Here is a 17,651-nt window from a genome sequence, read left to right on the forward strand (position 1 = left end):
CTGGAGTGCACACATTTCCTTCATTGTAAATATACAGATGTCTTTTAGGGGCTATGGAGTGTGCTACCTGAAGCCCACTCCTAGATAGGTTTGTGAATGTTGGTGTGTTTTCTGATAACTCTGGCCGCCATTCTTAGCGGCAACCTTTCTGCCCAAACGTGAAAGGAAAGAGGACTTTTATTTTCTCACTGTCTAAGGTGCATTTAGGAATCCAGTGACCTTTACCTTCTTTCATTTTGTGAGCACAGTCCTAAGAAATATAAATAAAAGAAATAGTACCAAATGATATATAAGTGTGGTTCTAGAGTTATAAGGAATTTGAGCTAAATACAGCATTAGAATAAGTTGATTTACATTTATTTTTGAAACTTAAATTGTTCAAAATGGCAACAATGGCTGTGAATTGGGGCCATCTAAGTTTATGAAAGAACCCCTCACTTTTTTCCTCTAAAAAGTTTTTGGATTTTGCCTGAGAAAGATAATCATTGTAAACAATGAGACCAAAATAACAAAGCTCAGTTTTCTATCCTTTCTATTTTACCATGGCAAAACCAGGTAAGATTTACCATCATAACTCTTATTTAAGTGTACACTTCAGGGACTTTTAAGAACTTTCTCCTTGTGCAGCCATCACCCTTGTCCTTCTGAGAACTCCTTATGCAGAATGACTATACTACCTGCCACGAAATCATTTTGAATCCATGAGACTCAGTTTTTTTGTCTTTAACTCTTTGGTCCTTGGAAAAAAGACCTACTACCAGCAGGCAGTGTAATATAATGTACAAGTCACTTAAGTGCTTACAGAAATAGAGATAAAAGTAGCAGGTCCTTCAAAGCGCGGTGACCCACCATCAATCTGGAATATGCAGTGAGGGAGGAGTTGGAGTGATGGGAGTGGGGGAGGGAGATACAGTGGAGCAGGGTGGTAGTTCTTGTGGAATTTTGGAGGGAAGGCTGCACCTAAGGGGAATAATAGCAATACAAAGGTGACTGACAAAGTAAGAATATTAAAAAAAAAGAGAGATCCTTCATTTAATATTTTTGTTGAGTCTTAAAATACAAATTTGAAATTTATATACACTTATCTTTGAACAACAGCAATAATCTATTAAGTTTTTAATGTTAACTCCTCTGTTATTTTATTGCAATGTATAGGTCAGTACTATAATAAATACATGAGAGGGGCTTTTGTCCATTGTAAAGTTCTTTACAAGTTTAAGGGGTTAGTTTGAAATTATATTTGAATACTTTTTATCTGTGTGGCCAATGTTTATAAAGGAGACAGGTGTTCAAGTTTAACTTTGAAAGTTTCTTGAAATTGAATCTTATTCCTGATTTTTGGAAAGCTCCTTTATCTCTGTGGACTCCTTATCTGTAAAATGAAATAGTGACAATAAAGTTCCTTTTAGGTCTGATTAGAACTCCTGAATTTTTAAATGTGAAGGATTAGTGGCTATTGAAATTTTTAGGAGGAGGCAATGCATTTTTTTGAAGATTTATTTATTTATGCATACAAAACCTGGGATACAGGCCAGAGGTGGGGGGAGGTGAGTGGATTCACTAGAGTGGGAAACAAAACAGGTGGATTGACTGAAATACACTGCTGAGGGGAGCAGCGGGCGAGACAGGAGAGGTGTGCTGAGCCTTGTGGGTTAGCTCCCTGGTTGGGGATTGAACTCCTGCTGTAGATAGCTTCATAGTGCTGAGACATAACCCCTTGCGCCACCAGGGAGGCCCAAGGAGGCAACACATTTAACTTGCTTTACTCTTATATGTAGATCATGGAAGGGAAATGGTTGCTGTGTATATTACTAGTCCTTGGAACGACTATCATTCAGGCTCATGATGGACATGAAGACGATGTTATTGATATTGAGGATGCCCTTGATGATGTCATTGAAGAGGTGGAAGACTCAAAACCGAAACCAGATATCAGCACTCCTCCATCTCCCAAGGTTTGAAATTTAGTCTTTGAATCTCTTCCTTTTACTCTAGACATAATTAAAGGATAAAGGTAAATTTGGATCCTTTGTAAAGGGAAAGCAAAGTTACCTTAACTATGTATCTCTCTGGTAGCCTTTGCTGTCTCTTTCCATAGATAACTTATATGTATTGAATTTGAGAGTCAGCCATGAAAGTTTTATAATTCGAAGCAAATCAAGACAATAAATCCTAAGAAAGGAATGTTGCTGAAAATTTCTTTAATTTTAATTCATTTTAATATTTAACACAGGTTACCTATAAAGCTCCAGTTCCAACAGGGGAAGTATATTTTGTCGATTCCTTTGATAGAGGAACTCTATCAGGGTAAGTGTTTCCTGGGGGGGAAAAAATCTTAGAAGCAAACATCATGTATTTAAGATAGAATAATGAGTTCCTTTTGGGATAGCATCTTATTTATGTCTAAATAATTATTTTATATTTCCAATATCCATGCCTGGTTAGAGAAACAGTAACTTTGGAACATGTTTTTCTCTCTTACATAACTTTGCCACATCCACCCTATATTTTGTTCTTTGGAAAGAAAATTATCCTCTTGAATCTTAAAAACAGAAAGTGGAATTATTGCATGGCTTTGTATTTTTCTTATAGGTTTATAAAGTAGACAGGTATTCAAGTTTTACTTTGAAATTTTCTTGAAATTGAATCTTTTTCCTGATTTTTAGGAAAGCCCCTTAATCTCTCTGGACTCTTTATCTATAAAATGAAATAGTCACAGTAAAGTTCCTTTTAGGTCTGATTAGAACCCCTAAATTTTTAAATGTGAGGGATTGAGTATAGTATATTATCACTACTTCTGTGGCAGATTTAAAAGTTGAAAGTAGAGAGCCTAAGTAGGTTAAGAAGAGCAGGATAAATCCTGCTTTTATTATTTACGTTGTTTTCATAGGCCAAGTATCATGTGGGTCTTAACTTGGGGGTTTGTCTTAATTACAGGTGGATTTTATCCAAAGCCAAGAAAGATGACACTGATGATGAAATTGCTAAATATGATGGTGAGCATTCCATTTCATTTAGATATAATAACAGATTGAGATTTGATGTCTCCATGGCATTCTTAAGACTGTTTTAAAAGAGGTATACATTTTAAGATATTTCCTTGGAAATTTTGCTCTTTTCTATGTTCTATTATAATGTACGAGGTTAAATTTGTTTACAGTTTTTTAATACCATAAAACTGAAAGATAATTTATCACGTAGGTGTTTTATGTTGGAAATGGAAGGTCTTTTCTAGGCACTGGTAAATGGAATATGCTACGAGTTTTTATAAAAACATAATATTAGTAAGCCAACTCATAGGTAAATGGAATATGTGAAATATTTATAGGTGTAATGGACTCATACAACTTGGAGTTTTGTTTGTTATCATTTAAAAGATCTTCAAAAGTGTACTTGAAGAGTGGAACTTTTTTTGTTGTTGTAGGAAAATGGGAGGTAGATGAAATGAAGGAAACAAAGCTTCCAGGAGATAAAGGACTTGTGTTGCTGTCTCGGGCTAAGCATCATGCCATCTCTGCTAAATTGAACAAGCCCTTCCTGTTTGATACCAAACCTCTTATTGTTCAGTAAGTGAAATGTTGGCATCATGGAAGCTTTGTAGGAAGGATGAACTCAGAAGATATAATATAAATCTATTATTTTATGTAAAAATATTATGAGAATAATTGTGTGTTGTAGTAGGGATCTTTGGTTATAAAGATACAGTGTATACTCTAATACTTTTTTCCTGTCCAATAAATTATTATGCAACAAACTGGCTTTACAGCTCCTGATAGCAAGTAAAATTTTGGGAGCGGGGGTTCTACAGAAAGTATTTATTGGGAATCTGTGTGCAGGTTTATTTTATTTACGTATTTTTGTGGGGTTGGTGGTCATTCAAAAGCAACAGAAGATGAAATCTTTTGTAAAAATAAATTGACAAGGGCCTCTCCGGTGGCACAGCAGTTGAGCGCTGGGTTGCGAAGCTGCCCACAGCCTCTGCAGCGCTGGTTCGATCCCCGGCTGCTCCCCGGCCTCCGGAGGAGGGTCCCACATGGCGCGCAGACCTCTCCTGCTGCCTGCTGCTCCCCTCAGCAGTGTTCTTCGGTCCTTCTGCCTGCTCTGCTCCCCACTCTGGCTCTGGTGAATTCTCTCACCCTCTCGCGCTTCTGACTGTACCCAGTGCTTGTATGAATAAATAAATAAATAAATCTTTTTCTAAACATCAATAAATAAATAAATAGGTAGACAAGCTGTTGTAATAAAGCATGTGGCCAAGGAGGGGAAATGGGGAAATAAAGAAATTGGATCTTTCAAAATGGTTTTTTGTTTCTCCCTCTGAAATTAGGTATGAGGTTAATTTCCAGAATGGAATAGAATGTGGTGGTGCCTATGTGAAACTGCTTTCCAAAACCTCAGAACTCAACCTGGTAGGTGCTTCTTTATTTATGGTCACCTGCATTTACCTTTTAAGAATCTAAGAGAAAGAGAAAGAAATTTTTTTAAGACCTGTGAAGATAGTCCTCCTGCCCTGTTATTGAATATTTTGGACAGTTAGGAACAGTTACTTGATAGTTCTGTGCTTTTTATTTGAAATATGAATTTCAGAGCAATTTTGTCTGCTTTCTGTTCTGTGAAACCTTTAGTTCTAGCAAACTTTGTTTTGTGAAATAACTTATCTAGATATATGCATAACTTCTTTTTTTGTTTACATTTTCACATAAAATTTCCTGGCAGCTACTGGTTATTCTCTCTCACAAACCTCATAAATGAGGTTTTCCTTATTTATGTGTGACACTAAGTTATTTGCAATTTTATAAGAGGAATTAAAAAATTTTTGAAAGATTGCTTTTGAACACTTGACTGGAATAATTTAAAATAATCCATTTTTGTTTCTGAAGGATCAGTTCCACGACAAGACTCCTTATACAATTATGTTTGGTCCAGATAAATGTGGAGAGGACTATAAATTGCACTTCATCTTCCGACACAAAAATCCCAAAACAGGTGTATATGAGGAAAAACATGCAAAGAGGCCAGATGCAGATCTGAAGACCTATTTTACAGATAAGAAAACACATCTTTATACTTTAAGTAAGCAAAACTTCATAATTTGGGGTTTTATGACACTGTATGTTTGTCATTCATTCAGTTTAAAGTTTGCACATCTGGAGAAGGCCTATACCTGCATAGAGTTTCCATTGGCTTAATAACTTACTGGGGAACTAAATTTCTCAGCATTGAAAACTTCTCTTGATAGGTTGAATTGATAACTGAGGTTTGTGAGACCAATTTAAGAAAAAAGTTTTATGTCCTATGAAGAGCTTCTTTGGTGATCTCTCTCCTTTCTTCCCTTTGTTTATTATCTTGATAAAATGCTAAATAATAGGATATGCAACAGAAATATATGTATAGTTTTTTCAAATTTTAATTGAACTTGGTTTGGATGCTCTAATAACTGGACAATTGCATTTAATAATTTAGACATTGGAATGGGTTTTTTCAGTGAAACTTGTCCTGCTGGTTTGAGGTCATTAAGACATCCCCCTTTTCCTAAAGAATGTGATAACTTTTTCCTTTATAGTAAAAGTAGTACACAGTATAGAAATTCAGAAGGTGGGAACCTATAAAGAGACATTTAAAATAATCTGAAATGTCAGCATTGTGATATTTTGCCGTACGTGAATAAATGCATGAGTGTATAAATAAACATAACTTGTATTTAAGTGTTGCGTATCATTTATAACATTGCTGATCTTGAACATCTCTGAGGTCAACAGACTAGTATTCTATTACCTGTCAGTATTCTGGGTATACTCTGGACCTAGTCAGTTGCCTGTCAGACTTAAGGTGTGGGAACAGGTTTTATTATAAGTCATGCATGAGGTAACCATTATGGATTTAAAACTGTTTCCATTCTCATGACACTTCAGAAATACAACTACAAGTAGACATGGTTTAACAAATAGATTTTGTATAATTTGAAAATTTTTGGTAATTTGCATGTTGACTGTGTATGACCATATGTGGTAGATCAATATTGTATAAGTTTATGTACCTTTCGTTTTTTTGTCTTAGTTTCTAAAAACCTGAAGAACTAACATTTGTGATTTACAGATTACATAATGAGAATTAGCTTCCTATGGTCCCAAGACCATGTTCTTACTAATACCTGAGTGTATACTCCATACTCCACAACTTCTATTAGAAGTCATGGTCTTTTTGTGTTGTGGCAAAGAGACCTAGGGAATGAGTGGTTAATCTTCTTAATTGCATTTGAATGTTTTTTCAGTTTTAAATCCAGATAATAGTTTTGAAATATTAGTGGACCAATCTGTTGTGAACAGTGGAAATCTGCTAAATGACATGACTCCTCCTGTAAATCCTTCACGTGAAATTGAGGATCCTGAAGACCAGAAGCCAGAGGATTGGGATGAGAGACCAAAAATACCAGATCCAGATGCTGTGAAACCAGATGACTGGTAAGTCTTTGGGACTAGTCTTTGAGTGCAAGGGAGCATTTCATATATTACATGTGACTTGAACAACTGAATGTTGGTGGAGATATGATAATTTAAGTAGTCTATGATATGGTCTAAAGGTAGGGAATATTGTAGCTGAGTATAGCTGAAAGGTAACCATAATGATCATCCAATGGCCTTGTGCTATTTTATAAGCCATAGAACGGTACAGTTGGTGATAGTGAATTTGCAGCAGACCCTGTTGGCCTGATCTTCTTTCCAAAGCTTTTATGAATTTTCTTATTAAAAAAAAGATACATTTATGCATACAAGAGCTGGGGTACAGGCCAGAGATGTAGGGGGTGAGAGGATTCACCAGAGACAAGAGCGGGGAACAGAACAGGCAGATTGACTGAAGTACACTACTGAGGGGAGCAGCGGGCGAGTCAGGAGAGCTCTGCTGTGCCATGTGGGTTGCTCCCTGGCCAGCCGGGAATCGAACTCATGCTGCAAAGGCTATGGATTGCTTCATAGTGCAGTGCTTAACCCCTTGCGCCACCAGGGAGGCCCAGCTATTATGAATTTTCACTTAAAGCTGGAATCCTGAAATTTTCAACCCTACTGAAAAATAACATTTTTCATATTTAAATAATATTTAGGACCTCTCTGCTCCATGTTGGGCAGTGGATTACAAAGCCACAAGGATACCAACTGCCCACATAGAGCTCCCAATTCAGTTATGAGATAGATAAATGAATTTGGCATGCTACAGTAGTATTTGATTAGAAGGTGTTACCTGGTGATCAGCATGGCAAATTAAATTGAGACTTGAAAGGGCAATAATTAACTAAGTGATGAAGGCGGGAAATGGTATTCCTGATTAAAGAAGAATATTGTGTGCAAAATAGTAGAGGAGCAAGAGTGAACTTGACCTATGTGACAGAAATTGAGGCTATATAACCTTTTATAAAAGTAGGATACAAATTGGCGAGTGATGAAAATAAATTTGGTTGTATTCTTGTCTATGGCCGTGTGTAGCTTAAGTACAGTGAATTTCAGAAATGTCAGAAAGTGAACAAAGAGAAATGATAAAACTGTTGTTCCTTTTGTAATAAAAGTGCCTTCTTAGATTAGCAGTTAAATTCTAGTTGATGCTTTTCTTATGTTAAAGTTTTAAGGTATGTGTACCTGAACTTTAGGCTGCACTAGTGTAATGCCAATTTATTTCTGTATTTGGTAAACTCTAGATTTGGACTAAGCCTGGTTCAACATTGTATTCCTTTTTTTTTTTTTAAAGATTTATTTATACAAGAACTGGGGTACAGTCAGAGGCGCGGGAGGGTGAGATAATTCACCAGAGACAGAGTAGGGAGCAGAACAGGCAGACAGACTGAAGACACTACTGAGGGGAGCAGTGGGTGAGGCAGGAGAGGTCTGCCGCGCCATGTGGGTTTCTCCCTGGCCGGCCGGGAATCAAACCCGCACTGCAGAGGCTGCAGACAGCTTTACAGTGCTGCGCTCCACCCGCTGCACCACCAGGGAGGCCCAAGATTGTATTCTTTAACTAGCTATTTTATTTGGGTAGGAGAGGTATGAATGTGCAGTGTAAAAAGGTCAATTGAATGCAATTCAAGTTTGAGTTCTCTCACACACTTAATTTAAAACTAGCATAATGCAAAACCAAGCAAAATCCTGACCAAGGAGAGAAGTCTTTGTTTACCAACTGAAGGGCACCAACTGAGTTGTTTTACAGCGACTCCTTAAAACTTTGAAATTAGGTACTTCTTTTTTTAAGATTTATTTTTATTTATGCATCCAAGAACTGGGGTGTAGGCTAGAGGTGTGGGGGCTGGCTAAAGGATCCATCAAACAGAGTGGGGAGCAGAACAGGTAGATCTACTGAAATACACTGCCAAGGGGAGCAGTGGGCAAGATAGGAGAGGTCTGCTGCACCATGTGGGTTAGCTCCCTGGCCAGGGATCAAACTCATGCCTCATTGGCTGGCTATAGCTTGATAGCACTGAAACTTAACCCCTGCACCACCAGGAAGGTCCCAGAAATTAGGTACTTTTTAACGATCTCTTAGTTAGGAATACCTGTTTCAAGTATAATTGACATACTAAAAATCCACTCTTTTAAAGTATATAAATCAGTGGTTTAGTGTATTTATTGTTTTGAAATCATCACCATTGTTTAATTCTAGAGCATTTTACAGCCCCAAAAATCCATACCCTTTAAGCAGTTACTCCTTATTTCTCCCTTCTGTCAGCCCCCTGGCAACCACTTGTTTACTTTCTGTCTTTATCTGAACATGTAATAATGTATATTTGACCCTTTGAATGTGACTTTTGTCACGGTCCATCCATGTTGATGGATGTATCTGTACTTTATTTCTTCTTCTTTTTTTTTTTTTTAAGATTTATTTGCTTTATTTATTTATTTATTTATACAAGCACTGGGTACAGTCAGAAGCGCGGGAGGGTGAGAGAATTCACCAGAGCCAGAGTGGGAAGCAGAACAGGCAGAAGGACCGAAGTACACTGCTGAGGGGAGCAGCGGGCGGCAGGAAAGGTCTGCGCGCCATGTGGGACCCTCCTCTGCTGGCCGGGGAGCAGCCGGGGATCGAACCGGCGCAGCAGAGGCTGCGGGCAGCTTCGCAACCCAGCGCTCAACCGCTGTGCCACCGGGGAGGCCCTGTACTTTATTTCTTCTTATGAGTAATATTCCCTTGTTCATTTTATTTGTCCCTTCCTTAGTTGATTGATATTTGGATAGTTTCCTCCTTTTGGCTATAATTATATTACTGCTGTTGCTATCCATATGTGGGTTTTTTGGTGAATATGCATTTTCATTTCTCTTAGGTATGTATTGCAGAGTGGAATTGCAGGTCTGTGATAAGTATGGTAACTGTTCAATTTTTTGAGAAACTTTTTTTTTTTTCCAGAATGATTGCACCACTTTCCCACAGCAATATTTTGGGGTTTCATTTTCTCCCCATTCTTGCCAATACTTTTTTTATCAGTCATTTTTGTTAGCCATCCTAGTGGATGTGAAGTCATGTTATTGTGATTTTGATTTGCATTTTGCTGATGATTAATGATGTCAGTCATCTTTTCTTGTGCTTATGTTTGTATATCTTTGGAGAAATGTCCTTTCAGATTCTTTGCCAGTTTTTAAATGGGGCTTGTCTTTTTATTTTTTTCCTAAATTTATTTTTATTTATGCATACAAGAACTGGGGTACAGGCCAGTGGTGTGAGGGGTGAGAGGATTCACCAAAGACAAAATAGGGAACAGAATGGGGCAGATTGACTGAAATACACTGCTGAGGGAAGCAGTGGGCTAATTTAGGAGAGGTCTGCCATGCCATGTGGCTAGCTCCCTGGCCAGGGATTGAACTCATGCTTCAGTGACTGTGGATAGCTTCATAAAAGGTTGCATCTTAACCCCTTGCGCCACCAGGGTGGCCCAGGGCTTGTGTTTTTATTATTGAGTCATAAGAGTTCTTTATGTATGCTGGATAACTAGGACCTTATTAGATACCTGATTTAGGAATTTTTTTTTATGAGAAATTACTTTAAATTCTGAGAGTAAGCAAGTCCTAAATATTTTTTATGTTGTAGGTTCACGAAATGAGAAACACCTTGTGATTCTCTGGTGAGTATTGTCACAACTAATTTTTTCTTATGTATTTAAGGGATGAAGATGCCCCTGCTAAGATTCCAGATGAAGAGGCCACAAAGCCTGAGGGCTGGTTAGATGATGAACCTGAATATGTACCTGATCCAGATGCGGAGAAACCAGAGGATTGGTAAGAGCCTTAGTCAACTTTTAAAATTGTCTGCTCTTTTTTTGAAATAAGAGTTAATAATTAAGCACAGTGCCCAAACTTCAGTGTGGAGCTCAACAGATTTAATTATATTTTCATCCTTCTCTTTCTCTCTCTCTTTTTTTAAAGATTTATTTATTTATTTATTTATATAAGCACTGGGTACAGTCAGAAGCGTGGGAGGGTGAGAGAGTTCACCAGAGCCAGAGTGGGGAACAGAATAGGCAGACTGACGAAATACACTGCTGAGGGGAGCAGCGGGCGCGGCAGGAGAGGTCTGCGCGCCATGTGGGACCCTCGCCAGTGGCCAGGGATCGAACTGGCGCTGCAGAGGCCGCAGGCAGCTTTGCAGCCCAGTGCTCAACCGCTGCGCCACCAGGGGAGGCCCCTTCTCTCTTTTTTTAATGCATCTGTCTTGAAAACCCTGGTTACTGGAAATGTAGAAACAAAATGATGCTCTATAGTATGACACTGAAAGCATTCTTGCATGATTTCAGGGGAACCCTGGTTTGGCCTTTATAGTCTAGCATTATAGAGCTCATTGGTAATTTGTTCATATCTCCACAGGGATGAAGATATGGATGGAGAATGGGAGGCTCCTCAGATTGCCAACCCTAAGTGTGATTCAGCCCCAGGGTGTGGTGTGTGGCAGCGACCTATGATTGATAATCCCAGTTATAAGGGCAAATGGAAGCCTCCCATGATCGACAATCCTAACTACCAGGTTTGTGCCTTTCAGTGATTGAAATACTTTGTTAATCTGTTGCTTGTAGTGAAGCTGTCAGGTTGATCATTGTATTCAAACTGCTGAATTAAAAACAGTAAATTTCATAAATTGAGAGGAAGTTTCATTTGTTAAGTGTTGAAAAGATAAACCTAGAAAGTGGAAAAGGCTTTGATAATTGCTTTGTAACTTATCTTTAAAAACAAAGAAAAGAAAAATGCAAGACCTGTGTCATATAGGCACTCTGCTATTGTTTGGTGGTGTGCTTCAGCCACAGGATCCCAACTAGCAATCTGTGTAATTGGGTGGATAGAGGAGTGTGATGGGAGATAGTTCTCCCCGACAGGTCAGCTCATTACTTGACCTCATTGTCTTAAACTGTAAAAAGACTGAGGCTCAAATGAGGTGATTAGAATTAAGGTAGTGATGTTACCAAGCTTAAAGTTTATGTGGACGGGGCCTCCCCGGTGGCGCAGTGGTGAAGCACTGGGTTGCAAAGCTGACCACAGTCTGCAGCGCCGGTTCGATCCCCGGCTGCTCCCCAACCACCGGAGGAGGGTCCCACATGGTGCGCAGACCTCTCCTGCCGCCCGCTGCTCCCTTCAGCAGTGTGCTTCGGTCCTTCTGCCTGCTCTGCTCCCCGCTTTGGCTCTGGTGAATTCTCTCACCCTCCCACGCTTCTGACTATACCCAGTGCTTGTATAAATAAATAAATAAATAAATAAATCTTTAAAAAAAAAAAGTTTATGTGGACATGTAGCCACTCAGATATTTGGTCTCTCTTCTAACTCTATCCTAGTCAAATTATTATTTTTTTAAAGATTTATTTATTTACTTATTTATACAAGCACTGGGTACAGTCAGAAGCACGGGAGGGTAAGAGAATTCACCAGAGTCAGAGTGGAGAGCAGAGCAGGCAGACGGACGAAGTACACTGCTGAGAGGAGCAGCGGGCGGCAGGAGAGATCTGCGCGCCATGTGGGATCCTCCTCCAGTGGCCGGGGAGTAGCCGGGGATCGAACCAGCACTGCAGAGGCTGCGGGCAGCTTTGCAACCCAGCGCTCAACCACTGCACCACCAGGGAGGCCCTGGTCAAATTATTTATAATCAATAATTTCAACTTATTTTGTCTCACTTTAAAATGTGTAGGTCTGTGTCTGTGTATATGCACTATGTGTGTACTTTTCTGTTTTTAAATATAGTTTTGACTGTGTGGGTAAATAAGATAAATTTAAAATTGCCCTTTTAAAAAAAATAGTTAAATTCTGTGAATGATCGTTTCGGTAGATTGCATTTTCGCTTTTAGTGTCTTTGCTGCAGTAATCATTCTTGTACATGTCTGGTTACAGGTAGTAATTATTTCATTAGGTAGTTATCTAGACGTGAAATTACTTGTTGAAAATTATGTACGTTTTAAAGTTTGGTTTTTTTTTTTTTTCCTTTATCCATACAAGAGCTGGGGTATACGCCAGAGGTGTGTAGTTGTGGGGAAAGGGGATTGTGTGAGAGGATTCACCAGAAACAGAGTGGGGAGTAGAACAGGCGGATTGACTGAAATACACTGATGAGGGGAGCAGCGGGCAAGTCAGGAGAGGTCTACTGTGTCGTATGGGTTAGTTCCCTTGATGGGGATCAAACTTGTGCCGCGGTGGTTGCCGATAGCTTCATAATGCTGAGACTTGATCCCTTGCGCCACCAGGGAGGGCCAATTTTATACATTTTAAATCACCTCTGAAATCTGTACTGAAGAAGTCGTCCTGCCCCCACAAGCAGTTGATAAAAGTGGAGGCTGTTGGAATGTGCCAAACAGAGTGCGGTCTTTTAAACCTAGTTAATTTTCACAGTCAGTGCTTTTCTTCATGGGTCTTGCAGAATTTATCTCATAGTAGCTTCACCATAAATTTGTGCTGTTACTTCAAATAATTTAAAAAATCTTTTTCTCTAGGGAATCTGGAAACCGCGGAAAATACCAAATCCAGATTTCTTTGAAGATCTGGAACCTTTCAGAATGACTCCTTTTAGTGCTATCGGTTTGGAACTGTGGTCCATGACCTCAGACATTTTTTTTGACAACTTTATCATTTGTGGCGATCGAAGAGTAGTTGATGACTGGGCCAATGATGGTTGGGGTCTAAAGAAAGCTGCTGATGGGGCTGCTGAGGTTTGTGCTTCCTTGTTTCTTGCATGTTTATATTGTTATTGCAGGTAATTTCAACTTTAGTGAAAAGCTCTTTGTCACAATTTTCCCTTATTTGAGACTGTGCTAAAGATAAAATACTAGGGTTTTTGACATGATCTCATCAGTTTAATGTAATTAGCATTTTCAGAGCCTCAATTGTGTTTTATGTAGCACTTTTTAAAATTGTGTTAAAACTGAACAAAGTTTTTTTAACACATTCTTAAACATTGATTCTTGGTTTAACCATTATATGGAATTTTCAAACAATCATGTGACCGAGCTGTGAATTGGAGATCCAGAGACACTGAAATCAAGAAATTCTTGAGTTCACCGGTTCCTGAGATATTTGGTTCCTGCAGTAATCATTGAGGTTAAGGGAATCTTATGCATATGCTTTAGTAGCTTTCACACTTATGAAGGGGGAAATCACTTTTAAGAAAAGAGAGCAGGAAAACTGAAGTTTTTTTACTTCCTTCTTACATTGTATGAACATCTTAGCTTGATGAGTCTTTGGAAAAAGGATCCAGAGTATATAGTAATCAAACAGTTGGAACAGTGCAGCCTATATTTGGTGTCTAAAGTCAGAATTTGAAATTGGTTTTATCTTGCTTTTCAGCCTGGTGTAGTGGGGCAGATGATCGAGGCAGCTGAGGAGCGCCCCTGGCTGTGGGTAGTCTACATTTTGACTGTAGCTCTACCTGTATTTCTCGTTATCCTCTTTTGCTGTTCTGGAAAGGTATGGATTTTTTGGGGGAAGGGGGTAGAGTAGGATGTTCACTTTTAGGAAGAACTCTTACATGTTAAGGTTTTCTGGCAATGACTAGGCTACATTTGGTATGGACTTCTGAATCCTTATTCATTGTGGTCATTTACTGTGCCCATGTGGGAGTAGGATTTGTAACTCCTCAGTTTCTAAGCCCACTATATTACTATCCTTAATATCCAACAGCAGCTTTCCGAAGGGAAAAAACTTAGCTATGAAAGCAACCATCTGGATGCAAACTAGTTTTTCCTCCTGGCATAGCTGTTTTTATTCTCATACTTTATAATTTGATCTTTGATTTCTCATCTGTTTCTCCCTAACTTCCCTATCCTTCCCCCCTAAAAAAAAAAAAAACATGTGGGGGTGAAATATTTAATTTTTGGTTAAATTAAGTTTTTGGTTAGCCCTTGTTGCTTGCAGTTTTAAAAAAGAGACTATTTTGTTTAAGGGCTTAGCTTCTGAAGGAGGATTATGGTTCACTTTGCATTCAAGGTAGCTTGTAACCTGATCTCCATCTCTTTTCCCAGCCCTAACCATCACCACTATTCTGTCTGTCTGTGCTCAGTTACTTTGACTGTTTAGACCTACACATTCCTGCCTTTCTTCTTAGTGATCATTCTACCCTTGACCCATACTCACCAAAGAGAAAGCTCTCAGAAAAGGAATTACATCTCACTCATGTCTGTGTGTCTTTTCAGTATATACCCTGCTACAGAGCTTTGCTCAGTGGCAATCGCTAATTATATGATAATGTAGTACATAAAAATGTAAACGAAATTGTGTTTGGGGACTATTTCAGAAACAGTCCAGTCCTGTGGAATACAAGAAGACTGATGCTCCACAACCAGATGTAAAGGAGGAAGAAGAGAAGGAAGAGGAAAAGGACAAGGGAGACGAGGAGGAGGATGCTGAAGAGAAACTTGGTAAGAAGCAGGTGTTAGTATACTTGCCAAGACCGAGATGATGTCAAACCCTTATAAGCACTATACTATAAAAATGGGCTTTAGAGGTTTGTTCTAATTGTCTAATTACCAAAAACAACAAAATGTAAAAAATTAAATTTTCTTCTTAGAAGAGAAGCAAAAAAGTGATGCTGAAGAAGATGGTGGCACTGTCAGCCAAGAGGAAGAAGATAGAAAACCTAAAGCAGAGGTAAGAGAAGGGGGGAGTACATCTAGGTTGAAAGTATATTAAGTGGCAGGGAGTATTTTCATGGGGTACTGTTCAATGGCTATGACAGTAAAAAATCAAAGCCAATTTTGTAAAAGTGGAATTCTTAGTAATATAGTTTATTTGATACTTTTGAATTACATCAGAACCTGACATCTATTTTTCTGTGGTGAAATGGCTTTCTGGAATAAGTTGAAGGTTGCAGGAAACACTAATAAAATGCATTTTATCAGGAAACACTAATAAAATGGCAACTTCAGACTATTATTTAACAGTTCTGTCTCTTCCTTCTTATTGTCTCCTCCAAAAGCATTTCTTGAACAAAACACTGCATTCTAAAATTTTTGTCCATGTTACTCACAGTTTATCATTCATTTAACAAATGTTTGTGCAGTGCCCACCTATTTGCCAAGTATTGCTTGCTTTTGGGGACTGAATTGTGTGTAAATTCTAGTGGGACGTTCAGATAATAAGCATAGACATTAGAAGAAAGTAAATGAAAATGGTATGTTACAAAGCAATACTCTGAAAAATACAGGGCTGGAGAAGATTGGAAGTATTGAAGGTGGTGTTGGTTGCAGAGTTAAAGATAATTGGCTTTGTTGAAGAGTTGACATTTGAGCAAAGACTTGAAAAATTAAGGATTTTGCCATGGAAATGACCATAGGAAGAACATTCCTGGCAAAGAAGAGCAGCTGGTACAAAGGTGTATGTATAGTGGTCGTCTGGAAGGCCAGTATGATCAGCAGAGGAGAGTCAGAGAAAAAAGAGAGTGGGGAAGGCTCCTGATGTGTGGGGCCGCCTAGGCAATTGTATGGGCTTGGCTTCTCTCTTAATCTGTATTCTGCACTACTCTAATCTAGAGGCGATACTGGCTATGATTGGCTTTATAGCTAACCCGTCAAAGAGAAAAATAATGCTGTTAGTGTCTAGCACCAATTCTTGTCAAATAGGCAAGCTTTGGGGTCACAGGAACAGGATCTGATGATGCTGTATGCTGTGTTTTCTATAGACTAAGGAGAATCAAGGAAATTAATTAGAAGGCTGGTGTAATAATCCAGGCAAGATGTGGTGTCTCTGAGCAGGAGGAGGATGTGAGAACTTGTTGGGCTTCTCGATCTGGCTTTTCTGGTTGGATTGGTTGTTTTTTGTGTGTTTTTTTTTAAGATTTACTTTATTTATTTATGCATACAAGAGCTGGAGTGCAGGCCAGAGGTGTAGGGGGTGGGGGGAAGGTGAGAGGATTCACCAGAGATAGAGTTAGGAGCAGAACAGGCAGATTGACTGAAATATACCACTGAGGGGAGCAGCGGGCAAGACAGAAGAGGTCTGCTGCGCTGTGTGGGTTAGTGCTGTAGTGGCTGTGGATAGCTTGATAATACTGCGACTTAACCCCTGCGCCACCAGGGAGGCCCTGGATTGGCTTTAAAGTCTGAGGGAAAGAAAGTACTTTTCCTTACCAAGGTCCCCTTTCCACCCAAGAGTTGTTCCTTTCTGGGAAACTTTCCATTTTCTTCCACCACAATTCTATTGATGTCCTCACTTGTGTTTTCCTTGTATATAATCTGTTTCAACTAAAATGCAGAGTTGATCTTTCAGGTAGGGACCAATTTCACCTTTTTTATATTTCCCCAAACTGCCTTTTACAAGTTGCTGTTTGCAGTAGGAAGAGCCCTGAGTTTGCACAGTGTGGAGTATTCTGTGGAACCCTCATTGGAAAGTCTTTACTCCCCATGAATCCTAACTTCCTCAGCCTCAAAATGGGGCTACTGTGCCCACAGGCCAGAAGATTAATTAGGATTAAATGAGAACATGGTATCTGGCCTTTTTAAAGAAAATGTGTATGGGTTAGGCTGGATGAGAAAAAGTACATTTTTTTTTTTTTTTAAGATTTATTTTATGCATACAAGAACTGGGGTACAGGCCAGAGGTGTGGGGGTGGGGGGTGAGAGGATTCATCACAGACAGAGTGGGGAACAGAACAGGCAGATCCACTGAAATACACTGCTGTGGGGAGTAGCAGGCGAGTCAGGAGAGGCCTGTTGTGCCATGTGGGTAGCTCCCTGGCCGGGGATTGAATTTGTGCTGCAGTGGCTGTAGATAGCTTCATAGGTTGCGACTTAATGCCTTGCACCACCAGGGAGGCCCGAAAAAGTACATGTTTATAGAAAACAAAAAAGACTAAATTAGAACACACCTAATACCACCACCTCTGAGGTGATCATTGTTTTGGTGCGTTTTCTTCTATTTTGGCTTTTCTTGTGTTTTCTTTATATGGGTTATGCTTAGCCTGACTGGTCTTGAAAACTAGTGCATTTGTTATTTTTAAAATACGCTAATTATACTGAATTTCTTTTTTTTAACCAACAGGAGGATGAAATTTTGAACAGATCACCAAGAAACAGAAAGCCACGAAGAGAGTAAAACAATCTTAAGAACTTGATCTGTGATTTCCTCTCCCTCCCTTTCCCCTTCAAGTATGGTCCCAGGAGAGGACCTGGCACACCTTAGGTTGAAACTCAGAAAACCTCCAGACGTCACCATCAA

General features: G+C 39.1%; 1 protein-coding gene across 3 annotated transcripts; it reads left to right on the top strand.

The window, feature by feature from the left end:
- Positions 1-1,781: 1,781 nt before the first annotated feature.
- On the top strand, positions 1,782-17,626 carry CANX (calnexin; the record flags this gene model as incomplete). 3 transcript variants are annotated; one of them, XM_084243760.1, is made up of 14 exons in its annotated part: positions 1,782-1,955; positions 2,234-2,307; positions 2,938-2,996; positions 3,425-3,566; positions 4,328-4,409; positions 4,881-5,073; positions 6,272-6,461; positions 10,137-10,250; positions 10,836-10,992; positions 12,938-13,153; positions 13,788-13,907; positions 14,734-14,857; positions 15,007-15,086; positions 17,475-17,626. In XM_084243760.1, the coding sequence occupies 14 exons, from the start codon at positions 1,782-1,784 to the stop codon at positions 17,526-17,528; spliced, it is 1,779 nt and encodes a 592-aa protein (XP_084099886.1). In that variant the 3' UTR covers positions 17,529-17,626. The 3 variants fall into 3 exon arrangements, with proteins under 3 accessions (XP_084099886.1, XP_084099888.1, XP_084099887.1); XM_084243762.1 differs by having other exon boundaries at positions 15,010-15,086; XM_084243761.1 differs by having other exon boundaries at positions 14,740-14,857.
- Between the last annotated feature and the right edge of the window lie 25 nt (positions 17,627-17,651).

The sequence above is a fragment of the Talpa europaea genome (assembly GCF_964194135.1).
Source record: "Talpa europaea genome assembly, chromosome: 9".
Classification (NCBI taxonomy): domain Eukaryota; kingdom Metazoa; phylum Chordata; class Mammalia; order Eulipotyphla; family Talpidae; genus Talpa; species Talpa europaea.